The 27,666-nt window shown below is 62.4% G+C and overlaps 2 protein-coding genes across 5 annotated transcripts; one reads left to right on the top strand and one right to left on the bottom strand.

The window, feature by feature from the left end:
* Positions 1-296: 296 nt before the first annotated feature.
* Positions 297-22,183, top strand: ZNF710 (zinc finger protein 710). Of its 4 annotated transcripts, none has more exons than XM_050978449.1 (5): positions 297-506; positions 18,349-19,771; positions 20,364-20,555; positions 20,983-21,157; positions 21,389-22,183. In XM_050978449.1, exons 2-5 carry the CDS (start codon positions 18,377-18,379, stop codon positions 21,559-21,561), a joined length of 1,935 nt encoding a protein of 644 aa, XP_050834406.1. In that variant the 5' UTR covers positions 297-506; positions 18,349-18,376; the 3' UTR covers positions 21,562-22,183. The 4 variants fall into 4 exon arrangements, with proteins under 4 accessions (XP_050834406.1, XP_050834403.1, XP_050834405.1 ...); XM_050978446.1 differs by lacking the exon at positions 297-506 and adding an exon at positions 2,120-2,243; XM_050978448.1 differs by lacking the exon at positions 297-506 and adding an exon at positions 15,171-15,894.
* An 808-nt stretch (positions 22,184-22,991) lies between these two features.
* IDH2 (isocitrate dehydrogenase (NADP(+)) 2) lies at positions 22,992-26,975 on the bottom strand. The gene is made up of 11 exons (XM_009090075.4): positions 26,896-26,975; positions 25,886-25,977; positions 25,366-25,531; positions 24,817-24,977; positions 24,599-24,742; positions 24,358-24,494; positions 24,113-24,264; positions 23,927-24,039; positions 23,746-23,843; positions 23,537-23,629; positions 22,992-23,186 (listed from the first exon to the last, which is right to left on the bottom strand). Exons 2-11 carry the CDS (start codon positions 25,934-25,936, stop codon positions 23,099-23,101), a joined length of 1,203 nt encoding a protein of 400 aa, XP_009088323.2. The 5' UTR covers positions 25,937-25,977; positions 26,896-26,975; the 3' UTR covers positions 22,992-23,098.
* Between the last annotated feature and the right edge of the window lie 691 nt (positions 26,976-27,666).

Below are 27,666 nucleotides of genomic sequence, written 5' to 3'. Positions count from 1 at the left end.
GCCGCGGGAGCGATCAAAGCCGCGCGGCTGCACCGCGGCCTACCGCCGGAGCGGGCTCGGCCGTTCCTCGCAGCCCGACGGGGCGGACGGGCAGGCCTCGAGCCGGGATGCGGCGCCCGCTGCCCGTGCCGGGACCACCGGGACCACCGGCACCGCTGCTCCCCGCGCGCGCCGCCAGGGGGCGCGCCAGCCCCGCCGGGACCGGCGCCTCGCGCAGGGGGCATGACTGTGTGTTGGGCCACGCCCTCTTTTAAAGGGCCAGCGACTCTGTGCGCCCGAAGGGCACCGGCGGGGGCAGAGCTCACCGGCCGCTGCCCGGTCCCGCTTCCCCCAGCGCGGGCACACACCGGCCAGGGCCCGCAGTAGCGCTCTGCGCTGGGGAGTGTGAGAACAGGGCGGGGCAATCCCGCGGGGCACCGGGCGCTAGCCACGGGCCCTTCCCCGGAGGGCACGGACACGGCTCCTCGGGACCGGCGGGCACGGCCATGGAGGGCAGGGAGAGAAGGGTCAGTGCGCGCCTCGCGGGGCGGGGAGGAACGGAGCGGGAAAGGGGAGGAACGGCTGGACCGGCGGCGGCACACCGCGCGTTCTGATTGGTGGGGCGGCTGCGGCCTCGGGCCTCCACCTTCTGATTGGCTGAGGCGGCAGCCGCATGAATCCGCGTTCTGATTGGCTGCGATGGCCGCATCCTCTTGAATCCGCATTCTGGTTGGCTGAAGTGGCCGCATCCTTCTGAATCCGCGTCGTGATTGGCTGAAGCGGACGGGCAGCGGCTCCCTGACAGCCGGCGGCGCCGAGGCTGGCCCGGGCCCTCTCCGGGTCCCGCTCCGGGTCCCGCTCCGGGTCCCGCTCCGGGTCCCACGGTGCCCCCCGCTCTGTGCCCCGCTCTGCATCCCGCCCCGTTCCCCGCTCGGTGTCCCGCTCTGTGCCCCGCTTTGTTCCCTGCCCCGTGTCCCACCCGAGTCCTGCCCGGTGCCGCGCTCCGTGCCCCGCCGGGTGCAGCTCCAGGCACAGCCCCTGGCCGGGGCACCCGGGATGCAGAGCAGGGAGCCTCCTGCGCCCCGTCCCTCTCGGCAAATCCTTGCGTGGGCAGAGCCCTCTGCGGGCCACGTGCGGGGCGAGGCCGGCCGGGCATGCGGGGGGGAAGCGGCATTTCGGGACCGGTGACACCGGGCGGCTCCGGGCTGGGCCGGCGGGCGGCAACAGGACGTGACGGGATGCTGCGCGGCCCCAGACAGGCGGGGGGGATGTGAGCACCGGCAGTGGCAGCGGGGACAGAGCAGGGAGCTCAGTTTCCACCACGAACACACACAAAAAAAAAACAAACCAGAAAAGCAGAAGTGAGCCCAGACAAAGGGCTGCGTGTGGAGACTAACTCTGCTGCGATTAGTCCGGCCGGCGCCACCTGCTTCCATGGAGATGAGAATCTCCCGACACACCAGCCGAATCACCGCTGCCCCCCCACGCTCCTTCTGCTGTCGGGAGGAGACCCTCCTCTTCTTCCTCCTCTTCTTCCTCATCCTCCTCCTCATCCTTCTCCTCCTCACGATGGGAGCAAAGCCTGCAGCCCGCAGATCCTTGGCTGTTGCCACCCACTCTCCTTCCCGTGCCGCGTCTCACCCCCATCCCTCCTTTTGGGGACCAGCGGCCTCCTGCCACCCCCCCGTGCCTTTCCCTCCGCCTCTTTGTGTCCGGTGAACAGCATCCCCCCCAGCCTCTCCAATTCCTGCAACATCCCTAATTCCTCCCATCCCATTTTTGGGGAGAGGGGAGTCCTTGCCATCAGTCCCTACAAGCTTTTTGGGGTGCACATGACCTTTCCCACCCCCTTGGCGGAGGAGAGCGACCCCCAGCTGGATCTGGGTCTCCTGTGAAGGTCATCCCCTCCTCGGCATCGTTCCGTGGGGTCACAGCCCCCCAAAACGAGGGGTGAGATAGAGAATGTGCTGCTGGAGGGGACATAATGCAGGGTCAGTGGGCACAGGGACCACTCCCACCCCCGGTCCCCCCACCTCTGACCCCCCCCAAACCGGTACCGAGGCCGGCCCCGGCTCCGGTGGAAGGTGCTGCTGCAGCGGGGGGGCGGTTCGCAAGTTGAGGAGGGGGAGGAAGATGAAGGGCGGGCGAGTTAGGAGGAGCTGCTTTGCATCCCTTCACGTCAGCCCTGCCTCATTCCCTCCTTCTTCCTTCCTGCGCACCCGCGCCGGGCCCGGAGCCGCCGCCGCCGCCCCGTGGAGCCTCCGGTGAGTCCTCACCGGACCCCCCCGTGCCTCTAAAGCCCACCCGCCACCCCCGCTTCCCGGGGGGGGTACAGCAGCGGGGACACCGCGATGTCGCCGCCTTCCTGCCCCGCGCCACCGAGACGGGAGCGATGGCGGCGGGAGGGACCGGGCGGAGCGCGGCGGACGGGGGGTCCCGGCTCCGCGCCCGGGGCCGCCCCTCCCGGGAACCCCCCCGGAACTTTCCCCGTGGCCGCGCTCAAACTTTCTCGGCCGGGAAAGTTGCGGGAGGGCGCGGGGCGGGGGCCGTGACCTGTTGCGGGCGGGGGGAGCGCAGGGAGGGACCCGCGGCCGGGAGGGATGCTCGGGGCCGGGCTCGGGCCGCCGCTCCGCTCCGCTCCCCGGCCCTGCCCCGAGTTCCCGCAGTTTCCCGGTGTTTGCGAGCGGCCAGCGGGAGGGGTCCCGGGTGGGGCCCCCCCTGTTCGCGGCGGCAGAGTGCTCCGGGGAGTGCGGGAGACTCTGTGGTCTGGTCCCGCACCAGGCGGGTCCCGCTCCGCCTTGAGCCCCGGAACACCCCGGGGTGTCCCCGTGTGGGACCTCCCGGTGCTCCGGGGGGCCTCCGTGGGGACTGGGGGGCCTTTGAGTTCTGTGCCCAAGCAAGGCACCGAGGGGAGCCGTGTGAAAGCCCTCCGGAGCTCGGGTCATAACAGGGTGCAATGGATAAATTAGTTATAATGAATTAATTAGTCAGGCATTAGGATTTTTCTTGTGAACAGCTGTGTAGGAAGAGAAGGGTGACCAGGGCGAACAGGGACAACCCAGAGCCTGACCTGCACTGGACTGGAGCCTGATCCCACCCCAGGTCCAAAGCCTGCAGCTCCATCAGCCTCCATCCCATATCCCACACCCTGGTTGGCCCCACAGCACAATCCTGTGTCCTGTCCCTCACTCTGTGCCCCACACCCTGCTCCTGCCCCACACCACGGTCCTGTGTCCTGTCCCTCACTCTGTGCCCCACACCCTGCTTGGCCCCACACCACGGTCCTGTGTCCTGTCCCTCACTCTGTGCCCCACACCCTGGTTGGCCCCACAGCACAGTCCTGTGTCCTGTCCCTCACTCTGTGCCCCACACCCTGCTCCTGCCCCACACCACGGTCCTGTGTCCTGTCCCTCACTCTGTGCCCCACACCCTGCTTGGCCCCACACCACGGTCCTGTGTCCTGTCCCTCACTGTGTGCCCCACACCCTGCTCCGGCCCCACACCACGGTCCTTGTCTCACTGTGTGCCCACACCGTCTGCCCACACCACGTCTGTGTCCTGTCCCTCACTCTGTGCCCCACACCCTGCTTGCCCCACAGCACGGTCCTGTGTCCTGTCCCTCACTGTGTGCCCCACACCCTGCTCCCAGGCTTGCCTCGGTCACTCCTCTAGCCCAGGTTTGAGCTGCCCCCCCAGGCTGTGGACCCAAGTGGTTCCCGCAGGGCGCAGCTGGATGCTGTGGGTGCTCAGGCTGGCCACAGGGTTAAACAAACACGTCCTGGGCTGGAGGCAGGCTCCAGGCATGGCTCTCACAGGACCCCGAGGGGTCCCAGGGTGCCCAGGCCCTGGCTGGCCGTGGGGAGCAGCAGCTGGGGCAGCCTGGCCGGTGTGCCCGTGCCCTGCTGCCACCCTGGGTGGCAATATCCTCGCTGCAGGAGCTGCCTGGAACAGGCACGTCCCCTCGCCTGGGCCCAGCTCCTCTCCTGTGAGCAGCTCTGCATCAGTGCCCTCTCTGAGGGTCACACTGTGCCCCTCCAAAAGGGGAAACAGGAGCTGCAGCCCTGCTCAGCCCAGGACACCCCCAAACCTGGGGGTGACTCGCAGGGTCCGACACGGCTCCCTGCAGCAGGGGAGCATCTCTGGTGGTGTGGGTCACGGCTCATCATGTTGGCATTTTGGGCTTGGTTTAATCCCTGAGAAAGTGTTTGTTTTGGCCATTTTAATTTATCAGCTGGTTTGGGAGTCACGGTGTGGAGAGGGAGGAGCACAGGCCCTGTCTGGCTTTGCTCTCCGGCTGGGAGTACTGGGGAATCTCCAGAGCAGTGTGTTTGTACTGCCAGGAACATGCCAGCATCACAGCCCTTGGGAGAGGGGCTGCCTGTCCTCCTTTATTTCACAGTTATTCCTGGTGGAAGTCAGCTCCAGCTCAGCCCAGTCTCTGGGCATGTCCCTGGGGGCTGCCAGGCCAGGGCCAGTGCGGGGATGAGGGGTAGCCTTGTCTCAAGGGGCCTTCCTGCTGCGTTTGTTGCCCTCTGCCACCCGCTCCCAGATTTGTTTCCCCAAGCCCCATCACGTCCCTGGCTCACAGAGTGCACCTGTCTGGGCTCAGGTGCCAGCTCCTGGAATGCCCCAGGTGCCTGCTCAGGGCATGGACGTTCCAGGAGCCACGGGATGGAGCCAGGTGTGCCACGGGGGCAGCACGGTGGGGCTGGAAGAATGCTCAGGATGGCTGGGGTGGGATGTGCCAGCCGTGCCCAGCAGTGCCCAGGCCCATCCTGTGTGCTGCCTGTGGCTAGAGTCCTCAGGGAGAGCCGTGTCCTTCCCAAAGGGCCTGGCCTTGGGGACAGAGACCGTGGTCAGTGCTCTCCCTTTGTTCCTTGTCCCACATTTTCTCCTCAGCCCCCTGCACACCCTCCTCTCCTCCTCCCTCACCCTGGCTGTGGGTCGCAGTGGGGCTGGTGTGGGAGAAGACCTGGCACAGCCCACGCTCAGCATGGCTTTCCTTGGTCCCAGTTTGTGCCCAAAGCAGAGTGAAATGTGGCGTGTCAGAGGGGAAGGAGGTGCTCCTGCCGAGCTGTGGAGGAGGGCCTGAGTTTGTCTGTTTGGGGTCTGTGCTTGGACACAGGGGGGCTGCTCTGCTCGCCTGGCTGCAGCTTCAGCAGAGGGCTCTGCCCCCGAAGGGAACAGGCAATGGTGGACTTTCTTTGCCAGACTTTGAATGAAAGGGTAGAAACACGTTTTGGCTTTTCCTGGCCTTTCCTTGCAGCTGTCCATCTGTTGTTTGAGTGACAGTCGAGTATTTCTAGTGCAAATTAACAGGAACAATGTGTCTGCACCTGTGGGCAGCTCTGCAGTGTCCTGTGCTGTCACCTCCTGGTCCTCAGAGTGTTTGGACAATGTTCCCTGCAAAGTGTCACGGTTTTTAGTTTAAGTGACCAGTGTCTGCGTGCTCTGTTGTGCAGAGCAAAGACAAACTTGCAGAAAGTTCACATGAATCTTCTCCAGACTGGCTCCAGGGGTAACCGGGGACACTGGGGTGCTGGGGAGCACCCTGGTGTGAGAGCAGGGAGGGCTGGTAGGACAGGGTACGTCTTGTGGCCCTGGAGATTCGTCCCCAGATTGCTCCAAGCCCCATCCAACTGGACCAACAGGGATGGGCCAGCCACAGCTTCTCTGGGCAACCTGTGACAATTCCCTGCCCTCTGTCAGTCTGATGCCAGCCTTCCTGGCACTCCAGGTCCTTGTCCCCAGTCCCTCTCCAGCTCTCTTGGAGCCCCTTTAGGCACTGGAAGGAGCCCTGGGATCATCCTGGGGGCGTCTCCTCTGCAGACTGGCACAGGAGGGCCGTGCTGGGCAGGGCGGGCAGGGCGGGCAGGAGGCAGCCCTGCTCATTGTTTTACTTCCCCTTCTCCTCCGTGGGGAGCTGCCTTGTGCCCAGGCCGTGCTCAGCCTGACGTGGAGCTGCGGAACAGGAATTTCCTGGGGCCGGCGGGTGGGAGCCGCCAGCAGCCCAGGCTGGGACCAGGCTGGGACGGTGAGGGGCTGCTCCACGGAGCCCTCGCTGTCCCTCAGCCCCCCAGCAGGGCCTGGGTCCCTCCCTGGGCACGGCTGGGACTGGCCCCGGCCCTCAGAGCCACACCAGGCTGGAGCCCATGTCCTGCCCGTGCTGGGGGTGACCTGGACAAGGACAACAGGGGAGGAAGGACGGGCAGAGCTTCCAGAGGAAGAGTGCTCACCACTGCCTCTAAATTTATCTTTCCTGTTTGCCAGCAGCAGCACTGTCTCATGCCCATTCTCTGTGGTGTCAGGCCATTTCCCCCTCTCTGCCTCTCTCCTGGCACCCTGTCCCTCACCATGTTATCCCGGTTTAACCAGCTCTGTCTCTCCTCTTCTTTTGCTTTCAAGTTTTAATCCTGGTGTGCTCCCGGCTGCTTTCCCCTCCTCTCACCTCCGGTCTGTTCCCACACCCACCATCCCAGGGCCCTCCCCATGTCCCGCAGCACCAGCCCCTGCCCTGGGGGTTAAACTGGGGACTGGGCGGTTTCCAGTTCCTCTGGGCTCAGGACTGGAATCCATGAGCAAGCTGGAGAACAGGAGGGAGGTTTCCCTTTGGCCAACCCATGATGGGCTGCTCTGGAGGGAGAGCTTCTCCTCGGAACCATGGAACCACTTTGGTGTGACAGGACCTTTGAGATCACAGAAGCCTCAGGGCAGCCTGGCCTGCTCATCTCAACCTCCCCAAGAGGTGCTGCACATCACCAGGCAGATCAGGGACACCCTGGAATGGCTGGGTGGATCAGGGACACCCTGGAATGGCTGGGTGGATCAGGGACACCCTGGAATGGCTGGGTGGATCAGGGACACCCTGGAATGGCTGGGTGGATTGGGGATGCCCAGGACCAGCCTGGCTGGTGGCTGCTGTTGGGAAGAATTGCTTTTGTGGTTAGGATGGATGTTCCAGGGAGCTGCTTCCCTTCCCAGTCGCTCCACAGGGATTGTGAGGGTCTCCTTCCTCACAAAGGACTTTCTACTCTGAATCCTGACCCCTCTGCCATCCAAAATGTAGGCATCTTAAACTCCCAGCCCAGACACCTCCCTGCTCCATGGCAGCCAGTTCTTTGTTAGTTTATTGAGCGGGCTGAGCGTCGCCCTTGCCAGGCACAGACTGACCTGCCCTGCTGGCTCTGCCCTGGGCTTGGCTGCAGAGCCATCAGGCTGTCCTTGCTGTGGCCATTCTGTGCTTGCTGTGCACAAAGCCACCAGCCCTAGAAGTGCTCAAAGGCTGTGTGGATGTGGCACCTGGGGACATGCTTTGGTGGTGGCCTCGGCAGTGCTGGAGAGCGGTCGGACTCTGATCCCAGAGGGTTTTTCAGCCCTGGGCTCACATGTGCCCGTGGCTGGGGGGGCACCAGCTCACTGGGACCTCGTGGCCCTCAGAGGAGCTCTGAGCTGGGGCCAGGAGTGCCCTGTGCTTTCCCAGAGGCAGAACCGTGGGCAGAGCTGGACAAGTGTCCCCATCAGAGCTCTGAGTCTCTGCTGGGTCCCTTCCATCCATCCCCATCTGCCTTGGCCACCCTGCATGCCCCAGCAGAGCCCGGCTGGGCCATCCCCTGCTGAGAGCTAGCCCAGGTCTGTGGGGGCTACAGTGGTCTGGTTTGGCTTTGTGATTATCAGCCAGGGACTCATAGAAGGAAATTATTTCAACAGCTGGGTATTGTGTGTGTTTATGGGACTTCCTGGCCGTGAGAAAGAAGGGCACAAAGTACAGGGGTTGTGTAGATTGAGATGAGAACAGGGAGGCCAAGTGGTACAGACCCCAGGGCGAGCCAGAGCTGCCAGAACCGAGGCAGAGACAGCCCAGCCTCACTGAGACCTTGGGAAATATTAATTAGGATGAGCAAATGGTGCAAATACCCCCCACACACACACTCAGGAGCAGGATTTGCCCACTGCATCTCCCTGCATCACCCAGCCAGCCCTGTCCGAGCCCTGCATGCCAGGCAGGTGACCCATCCCCCAGTGCCCCCAGTGCCCCCAGGCCAGGCTCATCCAGCACTGGCTCTGTTTTCAGGAACAGGACAGCCCCGAGCTCTGGGGCCCTGGGCAGTGCTCCCAGGGGTGTCAGGTTCTGTCCGTGTCCCCTGTCCAGCCACTGACACTCTGGACAGCAGTGCCAGATCCCGTTCTTCCAACTCCTTGCAAAAGATAAATATGTGTATTTTTGTGTAAAATCCTGGCCTGTGCCCAGAGTCAGGAGCACTGCAGGAGCTTTCACAGCATGATGACCCACAAAAGCACACGGGCAATAAGTGGGAATTACAGTTCCCCCTGGCCCTGTGACCAGCGGCCAGGTGCTCTGCCCTGTTTGGCCATACAGATGTGGTGCTGTGGGGGCAGCAGGCACAGCTGGCTCTGGGCCATAAGGGGATGTGTGTCCTCCACACCCGGCTTGGGTCAGCCCTGGGCTGAGCATTCACGGGCTGCCACCAGCAGGGAGCTTTGTCCCGTGCCTCCTGCTACATCTGCCCAGCCCAGCCTCCCAAACACCCATCCCTGACCTGCTCAGCTGTGCAGAAAAGGATCTGAAACTTTTCCCACCTTGGGGATCTGAAAGTAGAAGTGGTATTGGCAGCTGTGCAGCTGGGTTTGTTCCTGTAGTGGTGGGACACGTCAGAGAGCCTTGTTGTTGGAAAACTGGGAGTGGGGCACTGCCAGGTGGCCGGTGCAGAGCCTGGTGTGGGTGGAAGGGAGCTCCGTGCTCCCCAGTTCCTGCCCACACCCCCTCCTGCATGGGGGGAAGCTCTGGTTCCCTCCTCTGCGTTCCCCTGGGTCCGTGGGAGGTGGCACTGACCGTGGTGGGACTGGGCTGTGTGGGCTGAGCTCTGCAGCTGGATCCTTGTGCCAGAGGTGATTCCTGAGCCACAGAGCTGGAGGTGGGTGTCCCCCATGCGGGTTCAGCTGTGCCTCCCCACCACGGAGGCACACCACGGTGGCTGGTGCTGTGCTCAGGGATGTCCTGGGGGCTGTGGCACACAGGGGCAGTTTCTCCAAGGCAGAACAGGCTCAGAATCTGGAGCGGGGGGCACAGACACAGCATGAAGTGTCCCCTGCCAGACACAGACACAGCTTGAAGTGTCCCCTGCCCCGCAGCCCCTCGCCTTCCCCAGCGCTGCCCTCCGGCAGGCAGACACACACGTGGAAGATTACCCGGTTGAGTATTAATTATCACGCTCAAATTAGCGCCCCTCAGCTATGATTAACGCATTACCCAGCCCTGCAGCGGGGACAGCAGCCACGGGGAGGGTGGCAGAGCTCAGCGTGCCCGGCTGTGGGGGCACAGCATCCCCTGGCAGCCCCAGCCCAGCCCTGCAGAGCCCTGACTCCGGGCTGGGATGAGCTGCAGGAGAGCAGTGGGGAGCTGCTGTGCTGGGCTGGGCTGGGCTGTGCTGTGCTGGGCTGGGCTGTGCTGGGCTGTGCTGTGCTGTGCTGTGCTGTGCTGTGCTGGGCTGTGCTGGGCTGGGTGAGGCTCCTGTGTGCCTGGGGGCTGGGCTTTCAGGGGCAGCATCTGCCCGGCGCAGGGCTCAGGGGCTGCTCCCCAGAGCTGGTGGGGCACTGAACCTGTCAGCACAGTCACAGGTGCTGTTCACCTTCCTCACTGCCCCTAGCTCTGGCTGGACCCTGCTGGTGCCAGGATCTGGGCCAGCCCTGTGTGTCCATTTCTGTCCTCGCAGCCCAGCACAGGGCAGAGCTGGGGACACAGGGACAGGCAGGCCCAGGGGCCACTGTCCTGCAGAATGGACGTGGCAATACCAAAACTGGACTGAAAATGTTCCCAGGCACCAGGGCAGCAATGCTCTTGAAGTAACACCCTTAAGTGAGACCCTCCCCACTGTGGGGATCTTCCCTTGCACCTGAGCAGCTCTCTCACATCCCTTTGCTCCCTTTGGGGTGGCAGACATCTCCCATTCCTACTGGTTTGGTTGTCCCCGTTCACAGCCAGCTGGGTCACACACACCTGGATTCCTGAGCTCCTCCTGCCTGTGTGTTGTCTCCTCAGACCTCTGGCCACGTTTATGGCTCTGCCCTCAAGTCCCAGCAGTTTATGATTAACCCCAGGCCTGGGGATGCTAAGCAGGAGCTGTGTCCAGCAGGAGTGATGCCACATGGGCTCAGGACGTTCCTCTCACCCTCAGCTGGGCTGCTTTGGGGTCAGATGGCATCACACCTGGGTCCCTGCAGGACACCAGGGTGCCTGTGGCCTCTGTCCTGGTGGGCTCCATCTCCCTCTGGGTGTCACCTCCCTTTGTCCCACATCCCAGCACTGCTCTCCCCCTTCACCCTGGTTCCTTTGGGGCTGTTTGGGCACTTTGGTTCCTCTCCACACATGAGGCTCTGTTAACCCCTGCCACTGCTGAGGATGCCAAAGGAGCAGGGGCAGTGCTGGACTCACAGACCCGGGCAGAAGCCCTGCTGGTCTTTCCAGGCAAGGCTGGGTGCTGGCAGGTTTGGGACTTGCAGGGCAAAAGGGGCTGCACCCACGCTTTGCCCTCTGCTCCCTGCAGGACCCAGCACAGCATCAGGCCCTGGGTTTGCCTCTGCCACAGCCATCCCTGATCATTCCCTGCAAGGTTTGGGGGCTGACCTGAATTCACACTCGTTCCTGCAGGTTTGTTTGCTTGGGCTGTTTGCTCCTTCATCTTCCAGAGGAGCAGGGAGGTGGTGAAGGCAGTCCCGTTGCTGGGTCCCTTTTCCTTTCTGTCCCCATCTGCGTGTGTGAGTGCTGGGAACGGGTTTGTCAGCGCCTCGGCGCCTTTCAGGGTCTCCGCTAAGAGCAGATTTATTTTCTGCTATGCTGAGAATTAGCTCCCCTTTCTTCCTCTTCCCTCTGCCCCCGCTGGAAAGAGAGAGAATGCAGGGAAGAAGAAAGGATTTCCATCGCAGCGGTGATTGGCACAGCCCTGAATGAGAGGTCATTCCAGCCGGCTCTTTCTTTTCAGGGCCCTTTTTTCCTGCTCCCTGTATTCAGGCTGGCAGCATTCTTTCTTTTCAAAGCTCCTCTGTCTGTCTCTCTCTTCCCCCTCCTTTATTTTTCATCCCTTTTCTTTACTTTTGCTGTCTTTTCATTCTGTTTTTCTCCACCCCCTTGGGGCTCCATTTTTTTCTTTCCCTTTTCCCCTATTCAGTTCCTTTTTTTCTTCTCGCATCTCTTTTGAATAGCTCGGCTATTTTCGGAGAGGAAAGGGACTGTGCCGGGGAGAAGCCGTTACAGCAAGGAGGAACTTGAAAGTCTTTTCTTTCCCTGTTTATTTCATTTAAAAGCAAAAATTGTTTTCCAAGGCAGAGCTAGGTTCTGAGTGGAGCCTTTGAAGGCAGGCAGGGACAGCAGCAGGGCTGGGGGCCCTCCCTGCTCCTGCAGAACCCATTTTCTGCTGGTCCCAAACCCCTGGAGCACTGGGGCTCGGTGCTGCCTTGGCTGAGGGTGCTGCCAGAGGGGGTCCAGGCAGCAGCAGCCCCTCTCCCTCAGCTCTCCCCACACCAGTTCCCTGATTTAAAGGCTCTTCCTGCCTCTGGGCTCAGAGCAGCAGCGTTTGTAGGGGTGAGGTGACCATAATCCCTGAGGGCAGGTCCTGGAGCTCTCTGCTGCAGCACACACCTGCGTGCAGGGGCAATGGAGGGAGTGTTTGTTCCAAAGGGGACTGGGGGGCTCACGCAGGGAGCCCGTGAGGACACATGGGATGTGCCAGCTGTGCAGGTGCCAGCTGTGCAGGTGCCAGCTGTGCAGGTGCCCCTCGGTCACTGTGCTCAGACCAGAGGGACACAAGGTGCCAGGCTGCCCAGAGCAGTGACAGGAGGGGTCTCACACACCTCCCCAGGGCCCCGGGGTCCCGTGGCTCTGAGGAAAGCCCTCGCTCAGCAGGTGAGGCTGGGCCCATCACTGCTCCAGGTGCCACCAGAGCTCGGCTCGCTGTCCCGCTGCCCTGCTGCTCTGGTGCCATGCTCCAGGAGGGCTGTGAGGGCAGAAGGGCTGGAAGAGCAGGCCTGAAGCAGGATCAGTTTGCTCAGCAAATTGAGGGAGGAGGTGTTGAGCCCTGTGGCACAGCAGCAGGAGCTCCTGGGGAAGGCAGGTGGGGCCGAGAAGAATCCCCTTCCCAAACGCTCCCTGCCTGGGCACCACTCTGGGTGTGAACCATCAGGGGCTTTGCTGCAGCTTCAGTGGGGCTTTGGTGCGGTGTTGATGCAACTTTAGTGAGGTTTTGGTGAGGTTTTGGTGAGGTTTGATGCACCTTTGATTGCTCACAGACCATCCCTGGCTAGAGCAGAATGCTGGCTCCAGCATTTGCTCTGGCTCAGCCCATACGAGGTTCCCTAAAGAGACTTCCCAGAGCAGGGACTGTGCTGGTGGCCACGGGCCTGCTCTGCTGGCCACGGGCCTGCTCTGCTGGCCTCCTGGCTGGGCCACCACACAGGAGTGCCGTGGAAGGGACCTGGCTGTGCCACCACATAGGAGTGCTGTGGTGGCACAGCCAGGTCCCTTCCCTGCCCCTTCCACTGCCACCAGAGCTTGGAGCAGCCTGCCTTCCTCCCCTCTTTCCCTTCCTCCCCTGCCCAAATGGATGCAATCTGGATTTCAGGAAACACCTTTTCCACATGAATTGTAGTCTCCCCTTGTTTTGCTGTAGCACAGAATCTGAGGGGGAGCTGCTGACTTCCGTGCTGGCTCTGTTGGGATGACGGAGTCACGGAATCCCACAGGATCTGGAGGGACCTCGGGGATCACCTGTCCAGTCTGTTCTGGGAAAAGTCCAGACCGGCCCAGAGGGGCAGCAGGTCAGGGCTGCCAGGTGCTGGAGGAGGGTGGCAGGGCACTGTCACCCCACTGTCCTTGGCCACCTCTGGGGTGTGGGCAGGGGCGCCGTGCCAGGCGGGGGCTGTGGGAGGGCAGAGCGGGGCCAGGGCCCGTGGTTAATTAAACACTCTTTAAAGTGAGATTCAAATAATTGTAACCCCGAGATAGAGAAGGCATTGGAGGAGATGAAATGGGAGAGAGAGAGAAAGGAAGCAAAGGACAGAGGTTCAGAATGGAGAGGGAGATTAGGAGAGAGATGAAAGAGAGAGGAGAAAGATAAGAGGGAGAGAGGGGACAGATCTCGGCGCGAGATGGGCGTTGCCAGGGAAACGGGAAGAATGAGGGAGCAACTGGAGGGATGGAGGAGCAGAGGATACTGGGGGTGGGGAGCGAGGGATGGAGGAGGAGAGGGATGGAGGAGCAGAGGGATGGAAGAGAGAGAGAGGAGCAGAGGGATGGAAGAGAGAGAGAGGAGCAGAGAGATGGAGGAGCAGAGAGATAGAGGAGCAGAGAGATGGAGGAGCAGAGGCATAAAGCCTCAGTGTCAGAAGGAGGAAAAAGGGGATCTCCAGCAGAACAGGAAGCCAGCGTGGCATGTCACAGCTCAGCACAAGTGCCTTTGTGCTGGGAAGAGCCTTTGGGATGGCAGCTCTGTCCCTGTGCAGTGGGCAGCCGCAGCACCTGCTGTCCTTAGCCTGACCCGCTCACCCCAGGTGCCAGGGCTGGATCCCAGATCCCTGGGCAGATAATGGAGGAACCAGGCAGCTCTGTGCTCATCCCACTTTTGTTCTGCAGCACTGGTAACCTCTGGTTATTTGAAACCATTCCCTTTTCCCTCCCAGTCAGAGTTTGCCAATAACCATACATTTTCAAAGGGGCAAATATTCACCTCTGATTGATGGGCACGGTGATCAGAGTGAGAATATCCCAGTTCCCTGGAATGTTTACTGTCAGCATCCCTCTGCAAACCCCAGGTTGTGTCCTTTGTTCTGTGAAGCCAAAGCCCCCAAAGACTGCTCTTCCTGCACCCAGAAGCACTTCAGTGACACTGTGATGTCACATCTGTCACTGGCTGGAGATTGTGGCTCTCTGAGCCACAAACAGTGGAGGTTTCTTTTTTCTGGAGAAGTTTTCCTTAAAGCAAAAGTTTTCCTTTAAAAATGTAGTTTGACAGTATCTGGTGTGGAGAGACTGACTGAATTTAAACAGGTATTTGTTTTCTGTGGCTCCTGCCCGTTTCTCAGAGCTTTGGCTCATGTTTACAGCAGTTCCTCTGCATCAGGGTCAGCTCTGGGGCAAGAAGTGCCAGTTTCAGTTCTGCCATGGTGTGTGGAGCCACTCTGTGGGTCAGCCCCTGGCACACACCACCAACACAGAGCCAGGGCCAGCACTGCAGCCGAGGGGACCCCCAAATCCTTGGGCTGGGGCAGGACAGACATGCTGGATCAGGTTTAAGAATAATTTTAGTTGTGATTTTCAGGAAAACAACATTTTTCTTTTTGGACTTGTGGGGGGTTGAGCAGCTTTATGTGAAATCTGCAGGCAAGATGAAAGCCTGTTTTCCCCTTTATTAAATTTAAATGAAGGCTGCTTTTGAGAAAGAAAGGAAAATAAAATCAAAGGTTTTCTCACAAATATCAGATCCATTATCAGCCATTTTCTGGTAAGAAGTCTTGAACAGGTTTACTCCCCCCTTCCCCAGTGAGAGCCCCGAATGCCCAGGGTCTCACTTTGTCCTGGGCCTCAGCCAGGGAGCTTTTCCCCCAAGGCCTGCACCACCCCATCTGTCCCCAGGGAGCCTCCCAGGCACTGGGAGCAGAGGGGCTGCAGGAGGGTCCCGCAGAGAGCCCTGCAATGGGGGTCCTGCACAGGGGGTCCTGCCAGGGGCTAGCCAGGAGCAAGTCCTAATGTCCTCTTTGCCGTGGCACCGGGCTGGTCAGGCGGCCTGGGAACCTGTGCAGGGGTCAGGTGACAAACTGCTGCAGGTGCCAGCACTGGCTCTGGGCTCTGGCACTGCCCAGGGACTGCCCTTCCCCTGCCAGGCTGGGGTGGGACAGAGCCCTGGCAGCAGGGTGGGCTCCTGCACGCCTGCTGGGGGTCACTGCTCCTTGGGAGAGCTCAGAAGTAAATCAATCCCCAAACCCTTTGGATTTGGGTACCTGGGCCTCCCTTCCCTGCAGCAAGGGTTGGGTGAGGGTTGGTGAATGTTGCTGCCTCTGGGCTGGTGAGGGGAGCTGGGAGTGGGGCCAGCTGGCAAACGAGGGTCACTAATTGGTCACTAATTGGTCACTAACACCTCCCTGGAGGCTGTCGGGGCAGCTGGGGCTGTGCTCCCCACCAGAGCTGCTCCTGGGGGCCGTGGCCTGGATGGCTCTGGGGCTGTGGGTGCTCCTTTAGCTCAGACCCTTTCGGGTCTCAGGTGTTACAGGCAAACCCGGGGGTGCAAAGGTGAGGCTTCTGTGGACCAGATGAAATGTTTCCATGCTGCTCAGCTGAGGATTTGCTGGGCTCTTATCTCTAGAGCAGTGGTGCTGGCTGAGGGGCCGGGTGGCACAAGGATTGGGCAGGTGGGTGAAACTGAGGGAGGCAAAACAGCAAAGGGAAGGGAAATGTGTCCACAGACACAGCACTTAGCCTGGTGTCTGGAAAATCTGAATCCAGCAAGGAATGTGGTGGGAGTGGAGAACCTGTTGTGCAGATGCTGCTGCCACAGGGACCCAGAGAGAAAGAAATTAGTATCTGGGGAGCTGATCATGGAGCAAGAGAGGAAAATAGAAGTAAAATAGCACAAAGAAGTTAAAATCATGGTCACCTGGTCACTCACTCCTGTGAGTGAGCAGGTGGTGAGTGAGGAGCTGGTGGAGGCTCTGAGGGGAGCAGCCAGGGCAAGGGAGGGCAGGGTCTGCGGGATGTGCCAGGGCAGAGCCTGGGTCTTCCCAGATGTGTTGGGAAACATGGGAGGAGAGATTGCACCAAAAGTAAACCTTGGAGTGGGAGGAGAAATGAAGAAAGAACCCCAAATTTCACAACCTCAGAGATCAGGGACAGTAGCACCACTGCTGGCCCAGGTGCGTCCGTCCCGCGGAGCTGGCGAGGGGGAGGTGGGCGAGAGGGCTGGGAACTGGGCACTGCCCTGGCACGGGGGACACTGCAGGCGTGCCTGCTCACCCCCGGATGGGACAAGGCTGGCAGGAGAGGGGAAACGAGCCCACGGGAGCCGAGCCTGGCCCACAGGGCTGCCCTTGGGAACTGCGGGTTACTGAGGCTGGAGGAGGGCTTGGTTGCCAGCAGCAGCACGGAGGGGACCCTGAGCGCGGGGGTGACAGGCTGCGGTGCAGGGTCCGGGCAGGGCAGGGAGAGGTTCTGGTGTCCCTGCTGGGCACAGGAGCCCGTGCGGCGCCCGGGCCGGTGCTGGGCTCGGTGCTGGGCTCGGTGCTGGGCGCGGGCCGTGCCCGCTGTGCCGCTGCGGCGGGGCCGGCGGCGCGCTCGGGGAGCGCCCGGGGCAGCCGGGATACGTGACCCCACCTCACTTGCCCGAGCGTTGGGAAATGGTGTTTCCAGCTGCCGTGGCAAGTCCCGGGGCGCGGACGGGGAAGTGAGAGCGGGAAGTGCAGCAGTGCCTGTGCCCTGTTCCTGCTCCCCCGGCGCTGTTTGTGCAGCTGCGGCTCCGGGCGAGGCTCCTGCAGCGTGTGCCGGGCTCTGGGCGCGATGGAGACAAGTGCGGAGAGGTTTGTGCAGCGCAGGCTTCGGCTTTCCTGCTGAGAGGGGAGCTCTGCCCCTTTCCCGCTGCCCAGAGCAGGAATCCACACTTACTTTCCCCTAAAAGCCTCTGTTTTGGGGTGGCTGTGAGATTCTCTGGTACTGCTCTGGGGAACATGTGGGTGCGTTGTTCTCGTCTCGTGGGGCTTGTTTAGGGGGGCAGAGATCCAGCGCCGTGCTGGGGGGCCGCTGACCCCTCTGCCCTGCTGGGCTCGTGGGGACAGCAGCTGGGTCCCCTCTCCCGTGTCCCCTCTCCCGTGTCCCCTCTCTTCTGCCTGCGAGGGGCAGCTCGGGGGCCCCGCGGGAAGGGGGTCGCAGCTGGCGGGGTGCGGCCCCGGCGCTGTTCCGTGCACGCCAGCTGCCGCCTCCCTGACTGATCCCTCTTCTTCCTCCCAGCCCTCCTCCTCTTCCCGCCACCGCCCTCCCCCACTCCTTGCTTTGTTTCGCTGCCTCCGCACTAGTCCTCCCCTCATCCCCTTCCTTCTCCTCCTTCTCCCACCCCCATCCTCTTCCTCTCCATCCCCCCCTGCCGCCGCCCCTCCGGTCCGCTCTGTCCCTGCCCGCAGGGGAAGGGGTGCCCGGGCAGGCGGGGTACCTGGCTGAGACCTTACCCCGGCAGATCTAGCCTGGGCAGGGTCCCCTCACCGGCTCCCTCTGAGCCGGGGCCGAGAGCCACCAGTGCTGTGGCCAGTGCCTGCCCCGTGGTGGCCCGGCAGATGGGAGGGAACTGAGGAGGGACTCGGTACCCCAGATGTCTGCGGGCAGCCGAGCCCCTGTGGTTGGTGTTGCTCCCCTTCTCTGTCTTTTCTCACACTGGTTTGGACCTTCCCCATCCCATCCCCTTCCCCATCCCTGCCATGTGCTGTGCCTGGTGTTTGGGGGCACGGGGCAGTGGCATGAGGGGACACTTCTGGGATGGGCAGGAGCAGGCAGCTGCCTGCATCACGGAGAGAGAAGCTGATGTCCCCGGCCATGCCCAGTGACCCTCTAGCCGACCTGGCTGCAGGGATGATGCCCAGCGCTGTGGGGTTTCCCTTTTCCAAACTGGAGGTTCATCCCGCGATCTCCTCCCGCTCTGGGGTTCTCCTGGGACCGTGACAGGATCTGGCTCAGAATTTATTCCTGTTTTACCTCCCCCGCAAGATTTCTTTGTTGTAGCTGCAGGAATAATTGTATTTAGGAGAACACTCCTTCAGCAGGAGGAAGCGGCAGCTCCCAGCTCCTTCTGGCTGTCCCTGCTGGGGAGGGTGCTGTGGTGGCACTGGGAGCCCCAGGGTGAGCGTGCCAGCCTCCAGGGCTGAGCCAGCACAGCTCTGCCTGTGCCAGCCCCACTGCCAGGCTGGGTCCTGCTGGCTCTGGTGGGTCTGGGCCCCGTCCCTCGTGCTCCCTGTGCCCTGTGCTGTTGCTGCTCCTGCCGGAGCTCAGAGCCACACTCAGGTGTGACCAGTTCCCAAACTGTTGGGTTCCCTGGAGTCACTCTAGGAGCCTGAGGGCATGCAAGCAGCCAAACTAATAGCCCATCCAGAGAGGCTGAGGATGGATACGGATCCCAGCTTTCCTCCTTGCCCCAACCCTACAGTGGAAACCCCTGGGGCCGCTGTGTCCCCACATCCTGGGGTGTGTGGTGCTGGGGACCCAGCTGGCATCACGGCTGTGAGGCTGGGGTTCCCTGAGGGGGGCAGTAAGGGCTGGGTGAGCCCCTGTGGCACAGTGTCTGTGCTGGCAGGGTGCCAGGGGCTCAGGGCCGTGTCTCCCCTCCTCAGCCATGACAGCGTAGGCCGGCGGTGAGAGATGGATCGGTTCAGCGAGTGCGGGACGCAGACGGACGCGGTGGTGGTGCTGTCCCTGGCACAGGCTGCTGTCCTGGGCCTGGTGTCCGATAATGAGCTGCTCGGGGCCACTGTCACCCCCACCGGCTTCTTCCCGGGGCTGGCCGGGGAGCAGCTGGACAATGCCACCATGGAGCCGGGAGAGCCTGAAGGTGAGGAGCAGGTGCCTGGGGATGGGCAGGATGAGGACACCCTGGAAGCAGACTCCTCCCTGGAGAAGCATGCCCGGAGGAGGAAGAGGCCGCCTGTGAGGCTGATGCCCAAGGTCAAGAGTGAGATGGCAGAGGTGGAGGCTGAGCCACCGTACAACACACCGGTCCCCGGTGACGAGGAGGATGAGGGGCAGCACGGCCACGCGCCGCAGCCCCCAGAGCCCGGCCAGGAGCCGCCGGTGCAGAGCGGTGCCATGAACATGATCGACCTGGGCACCTTCAGCAGGAAGCCCCGACGGCTGCGGCACCTGCGCCGGCATCGGGAGCTGGAGGGCAGCGAGCGCCCCAGGCGCAGGGGCAGTGACCTGGCCGGGGGTACCAGGGGAACCCCACAAACCACGGGCACCTTCGAGGCAGGGGCCCCGTCACCCGGGGAGGCCGAGGCTCCTGCGCCGGTGTCCCCCGAGCAGGTGAAGAGCGAGCAGGGCTGTGTCTGGCAGGAGCCGGGGGAGCTGGAGGCGGCCGGCGGCACCAGTGAGCACAGCAGGAAGGCGCAGCTGGACCGGCTGGACATCAACGTGCAGATCGACGACTCCTACCTGGTGGAGGCGGGGGACCGCCAGAAGCGCTGGCAGTGCCGCATGTGCGAGAAGTCCTACACCTCCAAGTACAACCTGGTGACCCACATCCTGGGCCACAACGGCATCAAGCCCCACTCCTGCCCGCACTGCAACAAGCTGTTCAAGCAGCCCAGCCACCTGCAGACCCACCTGCTGACCCACCAGGGCACGCGGCCCCACAAGTGCGGGGTGTGCAGCAAAGCCTTCACTCAGACCAGCCACCTGAAGCGGCACATGCTGCTGCACACCGACATCAAGCCCTACAGCTGCCGCTTCTGCGGCCGCGGCTTCGCCTACCCCAGCGAGCTGAAGGCGCACGAGGTGAAGCACGAGAGCGGGCGCTGCCACGTGTGCGTGGAGTGCGGGCTGGACTTCTCCACGCTCACCCAGCTGAAGCGGCACCTGGCCACGCACCAGGGCCCCACGCTCTACCAGTGCCTGGAGTGCAGCAAGTCCTTCCACTACCGCAGCCAGCTGCAGAACCACATGCTGAAGCACCAGAACGTCCGGCCCTTTGTCTGCACCGAGTGTGGCATGGAGTTCAGCCAGATCCACCACCTCAAGCAGCACTCGCTCACGCACAAGGTAGGGGCTCAGGGTCCTCTGGGGTGCTGCCCTCATCGTGCTGCCCAGAGGAGATGTGCCAGCTCTGGGTGTGGGTGCTGGTGGAGAGGAGTGTCCCAGTGCCCCCAGTCTTGGGGGGAGGTGGGTGGTGCAGGTGGCCAGTAGCACCTGTGGCTGGCATTAGCTGGGGTCACTGGCTTGCAGTGAGGGGGTCCCTGGGACCCAGCCCCTGCCCTTCTGGGAGTTCCCTTCCTCAGGGAGGGAGTTTCAGATCTGCTGCAGGGTAACCTGGGGGGACCTGTCTGGGAGCTTTCACAGCCCCTCTAGGCAGGCTGTGTGTGGGTGCTTGCCCTGTTCCTTGGGCTCATTAATGGGGAGCAATTGGGCTGAGCCCCAGAGCAGAGCTGGCACTCAGCTGCACTTATAGATCCTGTCCAGCTCCCACCCACGGCCCCTGCACGTTGCTGGGCTCGGGCCAGGCTGGGCTCTCAGGTATCCCCCGTGCTGTGCTCAGCACAAGGAGCCCATCCCTTGCCCATGGGGTCCGTTCTCCACTCTTGGCACCCGGTGTGCCCCCGGTGCCTGGGGTCTGCCCAAGCTCTCCCCCCGGCAGGGCGTGAAGGAGTTCAAGTGCGAGGTGTGTGGGCGGGAGTTCACCCTGCAGGCCAACATGAAGCGGCACATGCTGATCCACACCAGCGTCCGGCCCTACCAGTGCCACATCTGCTTCAAGACCTTCGTGCAGAAGCAGACGCTCAAGACCCACATGATCGTGCACTCACCTGTGAAGCCCTTCAAGTGCAAGGTACCGGTGGGACCGGGGCTGGTGGGGCTCGGGATGTGAGAGCACAGGTCCTGCTGTGCTGTGCCCACAGCAGTCTGGCCCAGATGAGCCCTTGGGCACGGAAGCAGCTTGGTGATGCCTCCCCTGCTCGCTTGGGCATGGAATATCTGTTCCAAGCTGTGGTGGGAGCATTGCTGCTGCTGAATGACAACCACTGGCTCTCTCTGAGCAGTGTTGGATGCTCTGGAGCTCATACAGCATCAACACTGCATCCCCACAGAGAGCGGGAGGAGGGAGGGAGCCCCATTGCTCTGGGCAGGAGCCAGGAGGGCCTTCAGGAGGGCAGCAGCCCCGTTACTCTTGGTGGGAGCCCCAGGGCCGCCTGGGGGCCAGGTCTGTGCTGCAGAGCCTTGGCCAGCTCGGGTGACCGTGGGCTCGCTGCCGGCAGGTCTGCGGCAAGTCCTTCAACCGCATGTACAACCTGCTGGGGCACATGCACCTGCACGCCGGCAGCAAGCCCTTCAAGTGCCCCTACTGCTCCAGCAAGTTCAACCTGAAGGGCAACCTCAGCCGGCACATGAAGGTCAAGCACGGGGTGATGGACATCAGCCTGGACAGCCAAGGTGGGTCCCCGGCACGGCACCGGGACTGCCCCACAGCCCTGGGAGCCAGGCTGGGCCCTGCTGGCTGCAGCCGGTTCACGTGTTCTCGCCCAAGGGCTCCCCACAGGCGGCCCAAATACAGCAGGGCTGTGGCTCCCAGGGAGGTTTGGGCTCCAAGCCCAGGGAGGGGGGAGCTGCTGGCGCCAGCCCTCCCCACAGGTCCTCACCACGTGTCCCTGTGCTGACTTCTAGATGCCATGATGGAGCTGGCTGGGGCTGATCACACTGAGCTGGATGGCCAGCAGGAGATGGATGACTTCGAGGAGGAGAACTCTTATGGCTACGGGGCCGTGGGCAACCCCCCAGACGAGCACACACTGGCCGAGCAGGCCATGAAGGAGATGGCCTACTACAACATGTTGTAGCCCAGGCTGGTGGGGCTGTGGGGGCTTGGTGGGGTTAAGAGCCAGGCCCCCCTAGAGCTGGAGGGATGGCTTCCACTGGGCTTGGGGAACACAGGGATGTCCAGAAGACTTTGCTGGACCTGCCTTGGCTCTGCTGCTGCCCCCCTGCCCCTGCCTGCACCCTGCACCTGGTGACTTGAAGCTGCAGGCAGGGGAGGAATGACCCAGCAGATCACTGAATGAGTAAGGACGGAAGGGGCTGCTGGAGCAAGATGATGAGCATCACTAATTATTCTACCTCCTGGGTCCCCCCTCTCTGCACAGGGGTTCCCCTGACGGGCAGAAGCCCCTGCCCGCATGAGGAGGTGGGTTTGCATTTCCCACTCACCCTGGGGCTCTCACCCCTGTGTCAGGCCCTGGATGCAGAACAGAGTATTTTCGTAGAAGCTCAGGGCGCAGTCAGCGCCCACAGCTCCAGGTCTGGAGCTGCAGCCACCGGTGGAGCTGGGGGAGGCAAACCCAGCCCAGCCCCAGCAAATGATGGTATTTTGAAAGTAATTTATTTTTTTCAGATGTGCCGCGTGGTTGGTTTTATCTTTTCACTGAGTTCAGTTCCCTTCAACCAATGTGCTTTGTAAACCCGTGTAAACTGTGTGGTCTGTGTGGGGAGAGGGGGTTGTGAGGGGCTGAGGACCAGAGCGGGGTCCTGGGCAGAGGGACTGGCACCCCCTCCTTGCCCCCCAGCTGCTCTGGGCTGGAGGAAAAGGCTCTCAGTGGAGCAGCCTGTGAGGTGGGGGTTTGCACCCTCCCTGCCCAGGGATGTGGCAGGGAAGCACCTGGGGCAGTGCTGAGTCTAGGACCACTCTTTGGGGTCTTCACTCTCTGGTGCACCCACAGCCTCGCCCCTAGGAGTACCCAGAGCTGGGCTGGGTCCTGGCAGGCATCTGGGCCTGGGAACCAGCCAGGGCACAGGGTCTGGGACACTGTGCTAAGCCCACACACACCCTACACTGTGTCAGTGGCTGAGCACCATCTGCCCCCTCCCAAAAGCCCTGGGGTGGGTCTGGGTGTGGCTCCACTCAGTCCCCCACAAGGCAGTGTGCCTACTAGCCCTGCCAGCCTTGGGGCAGGATGGAGATGGCCACAGCCTTGGCCAGCCCTGACCCTTCCGGAGCCTGGCAGGGCTGGGGACCCCCATATGCTGCCCTCAGGCCAGTGCCAAAATGCTGGAGTGCACGGCCCCCCCCAGGCTGGCAAGGCTGAGCTGAGGGCTCTGGCTGCCCTCCGTGCCTGCAGTGTAGAGCTGTGCCAGGTGCTGTGCCATGGCTGGGGAGATATTTAATGGCACCAAACGGTTGTGGGGTACATGAATCAGGGCAGGACAGACACACCCCCACACGCCCCCCCACCCCACGCTCCCCTGCTACAAAGGCTTTAAAAACACTCCTAAGGAAACTTAAGAAAAATTATTCAACTGTTCCTGAGCTGTGCTGGGGAGCTGAAGGGGGCACTGGGCCCCTCCCAGCACCATCCATCCCAGAGATGGAGAGGCTGTCTCCTATTTCTTGCCCAGAGCCTTGTCCAGGTTGTTCTTGATGGCATCAAGGAAGTCAGTAGTGTTCACAAAGTGCTCATTCAGCTTCACACTGGGGAGACAGACAGGGATTGGTGGGGGTCCCTGCCTGCCTCCCCACAGGCACCACAGCCCTGGGTCCAGGATGTGGCCCCTGCCCAACCCAATCAGTTGTGAACAGCTATCTTGAGTCCCTGGGGACTGTCCAGAGAGGCCAGCAGCTACCTGTGGCCACCGTGCTCAGCCAGCTCCTGGTCACTTTTCTACCCTCGAGGCTGCCCTGCAGGGCCAGCCCATCCTTGTGGTCACTATGCTGTTCTTGTGGCCACCCTCCAGGGTCACCCTGCCCGCACGGTCAGCCATGCAGTCACGCTGCCCTAGTGCAGGTGGCTGTCCCCCTTCTGCCCTGAGAGCCCCCCGTACTTGGCAAGGCCATGGATGCAGCCAGCGAGGTCCTTCGTCATGGTCCCACTCTCCACGGTGTCCACACACACCTTCTCCAGAGTCTGCGCAAACCTGGGCACGGGTTTGGGGCACGGTTTGCACAGCTGGTGCCACGGGCCCTGCCACGACTGCCACCAGAGCAGCTGCTGGCAGGGACCCTCACCCAGGGATCCCACCCCCCTGCTCACTTGATGAGCTCAGGGTTGCTGTCCAGCTTGCCGCGGTGCTCCAGGCCGCGTGTCCAGGCGAAGATGCTGGCGATGGGGTTGGTGCTGGTGGGTCGGCCCTGTGCAGACAGAGGGGTCAGCTGTCTGGTGTGGACACCACGCCATGGGCAGCCTGGCACAGGCAGCTCAAGGCTCTGCCCACCTTCTGGTGCTCCCGGTAGTGGCGGGTGACAGTGCCGTGGGCGGCCTCAGCCTCAATGGTCTTCCCATCCGGACACACCAGGACAGAGGTCATCAACCCCAGGGAGCCGAACCCTGCAGAGGGACAGGGGTCAGGACAGCTCCCAGGGTGATGATGCAGAGTCCACCACACCCTACCCTGCTCCACCTTGGGCCAGGATGTCTGACTGCACATCCCCGTCGTAGTTCTTGCAGGCCCAGACAAAGCCGCCGGAGGATTTCAGCATCTGGGCAACCATGTCGTCGATGAGCCGGTGCTCGTACCAGATCTTCAGCTTGTCAAACTCCGTCTTGTAATGCCTGGGAGCCCGGGCCAGGGTCAGCCATGCTCATCCCACGAGGGTCTCGCTGCCAGCGCCCCCAGGACAGCCCAGACCCCCCCCAGGTCCATACTTATCAAAGATCTCCTGGAAGATGTCCTTGAAGCGCCCGTCATAGGCCTTGAGGATGGTGTTCTTAGTGCTCAGGTAGAGCGGCCACTTCTTCTGGATGGCGTACTGGAAGCAGCTGTGCGCAAAGCCAGAGATGGACTGCAAGGGAAGCACAGAGCCTCGTGGGACCCTGTCCCTCACCTGGCATCCCCCCAGGGTGGCACGGCACGCTGCCCTGAGGGCCCCCTGAGCCCCGGCAGTACCTCGTCCGTGTTGTACATGCCCATGCCCACGCCGCCGCCGGGGAAGTTGAACACCTCCCACTCCTTGGAGCCGCTGCCGTCCTTTGGTGTGAAGATCATCTTGAAAGTCCCGGACTTGTCCACCACAAAGTCGGTGGCTTTGTACTGTGGGGGCAGGCAGAGGGTCAGGCAGGGGCAGAGGCAGCTGCTGGGCAGCCACAGGCTGTGCTCTGGCTCACCTGGTCACCGTGGGCATGGCGGCCAATGGTGATGGGCTTGGTCCAGCCGGGCACCAGACGGGGAATGTTCTTGCAGATGATGGGCTCCCGGAACACCGTCCCCCCCAGGATGTTTCGGATGGTGCCATTGGGGCTCTTCCACATCTTCTTCAGCTTGAACTCTGTGTGGCATGCAGATGGGACCCCTGAACATCCCCCCCAGCCCCCCTGAAGCACATGGCTCCTGCCAGCACCCAGCTCCACTGTGCCACAGGCCGCTGCCAGACCCTGCTGCAAGGGGAGGGACAGCCAGCATGAGATCATGGCTGGCACAGGGCAGAGGTCAGTGTGTCCCCAGGCCCGTGGGGCCCCCACAGCACCCACGAGCCCCCAGGGTGGGGTGAGGGGCACAGCACTGAGTATGGTGCAGCCCCAACCCACCAGAAACCTGAGCTGGCAGTGGGAAGGCACTGCTGACCCCAGGGGGCACAGACAGGAGGCTCAGCACCCCACGGAGCTGCCAGCACCCCCCCCACTGTGACAGGAGCTCGGCCCCTTGCCCCTGCCCACCTTCCACCCTGGCTTCATCGGGTGTGATGGTGGCACACTTGACAGCCACGCTGTACTTCTGCGTGGCCAGCGCTGAGTCAATGGTGACCTGGTCATCCGTCTTGTCCCGATGTGGCAGCCCCAGGTCAAAGTATTTTAGCTGGACATCCACGTTGGGCAGGATGAGCTGAGGAGCCAGGAGAGTGTCAGCATAGAGGGAACAGTGCGAGGTGCCTGGGGAGCAGCACCACGGCATGGCCAGGCCTGGCACCCATCCCGGCCCAGCCTGGCTGCCTGCCCCAGGTGGTTCCCCCTGTCCCAGGTGGCTCTGCTGACCAGGATGATCCCCCCCTGCCTTCGTGAGACAGCCCCCGCTGCCCAGAGCCGCCTCATTTAAAGGTCCTTCTGGTAGTTGTGCCCATTTTACGACCTGCCTCCTGCAGACAGAGGGACAGAGGCAGGAGGGACAGCCAGAGGGCAGCACAGGGATCACCGGTTCCCCGTCCAACCCCCCAGCTCCACGGGGCACACCCCCCATCACCTTCTCCTTAATGAAGGCCCAGATGATGCGCGTCATCTCGTCCCCGTCCATCTCCACCACTGGGTTTGCCACCTTGATCCGCTTGTCGGCATCTGGAGAGCAGTGGGGGGGTGTGAGGGGTGCACCCCTGGGCCCACAGCTCCACACCCTTGTGTGGGGCTAGGGCATCCTGTGGGGACCTCACAGCTCTGTCCAGCCAGGTGTGGGTGCCACCCTGGCTCAGGGACAGGTACAGGCAAGCCCCACTGGGGTCTGGGCCCGTTACTGGGGTCACCACTGCTGGAGTGGGGGGTCAGAGTGCAAAACCCACCACGTGAGGGGGACAGGGACAGGGACACATTCCTCCCAGGGTGGGATCCACATGCAAGCCGGGCTCCAACACCTCAGTGAGATCAAGAATGGGACCAGAACCAGGAGCAGGTGCAGTTCCCTGGGGCCAGACTCAGGCACAAACCGAGGTGCAAATCCCTGTGTGGATCTTGGACCAGGACTAAACCCCTCTGGATGCCAAACTTGTCTGTGGGTCAGGCTGTAAAACCCCACGTCGTACCCAGAGCAGAGGTGACTCTCCCTGAGTGGGACCTGAGCATTGATAGGCAACAAAACTCTGTGTGGCACCAGGACCAGGATTTTGCCACCCTCCTGGGGGTAAAATCCCGCATTGGACCGGGACCTTCAGCGACCCCCCCCCCCACCAGCCTCAGACCAGGTACGAGGTGGAGTGCAAAACGCCACGTGGAACCGGGACCAAATTCCCCTGGAACCAAAATCATTTGTGAAACCCCTCGTAGAACCGGGACCAACCCCCCCAGGAGCAGACCTAGCTACAAAATCCGGCGTGGGTCCGCAGAGGCCCGCGGACCGTCGGTACGCGCGACTCCGGATCCCATTTCAGACACCGCCCCCCTAAAGAATCCGAGCCGCCCCCCCGTGGGTCCGGAGCGCTCCCCGCCGCGGCAGCCCCGGCACGCCGAGGTGTCCCCCCGTGTCCCCAGGGTGTCCCCACTCACAGTGGCGGCGCTGCCCCGCGGCGGCGGCGGGCGGCGGGCAGCGGGACAGGCGGCGCAGCGCCGGGGCAGCGCGGAGGTAACGGGCGGCCATGGCGTGGGCGGACACGACGGGGCGGACACCGGGGCGCGGTTCTCTCCGCCCCGGGGCGGGACAGAGCCCCGGCTCCCCTCGTGGGGCCCCGCGAGGCTCCGGAGGGGCCCGCGGGGGGTCCCGCGGTGGGGTCGGGCCTGTGCTGCGTCCGGCCGCAGTGCCAGAGCACGGCGTGGCCGCGATCCCCAGTGCTCCCCGTTCTCCCCCATGGCATGTTGCATCCCTGGGTACGTCGGGGTTACGGATAAGTGGCCAAACCCCACGTGGAACGGGGACAAAACCCACCTGGAATCAAACCCGTCTGTAAAATGCCGTGTGAAATGGGGACCAGGCCCAATTTAGCCCAGGACCAAATCTAGCTGTAAAACCCTGCGTGGGATCTGGACCACCCCTCATGGAATGTGACTCGGGTCACAAAAGGGATCAAGGACCGAACTCCCCCAGGACCTGACCCGGATGTAAATCCGCTCGTGGAACGGGGAACAAAACGCCCTGGGACCAAACCTAGCTGAAAAACCCTGCCTGGGACCCGAAATTAAACAAAACCTGGGGATCAGACACCGGTTTGAAATCCCTCGTGAAATTGCAAATGGCCCCACCCCGCGGGACCAGACCCATTTGCAAAACCCCTCATGAAACCGGCATTAGACATCCTCAGGATCAAAAACCTGGCTGTAAAA

Source organism: Serinus canaria, chromosome 10 (assembly GCF_022539315.1).
Source record: "Serinus canaria isolate serCan28SL12 chromosome 10, serCan2020, whole genome shotgun sequence".
Taxonomy (NCBI): Eukaryota; Metazoa; Chordata; class Aves; order Passeriformes; family Fringillidae; genus Serinus; species Serinus canaria.
This window is presented reverse-complemented; position numbering and strand designations above follow the sequence as displayed.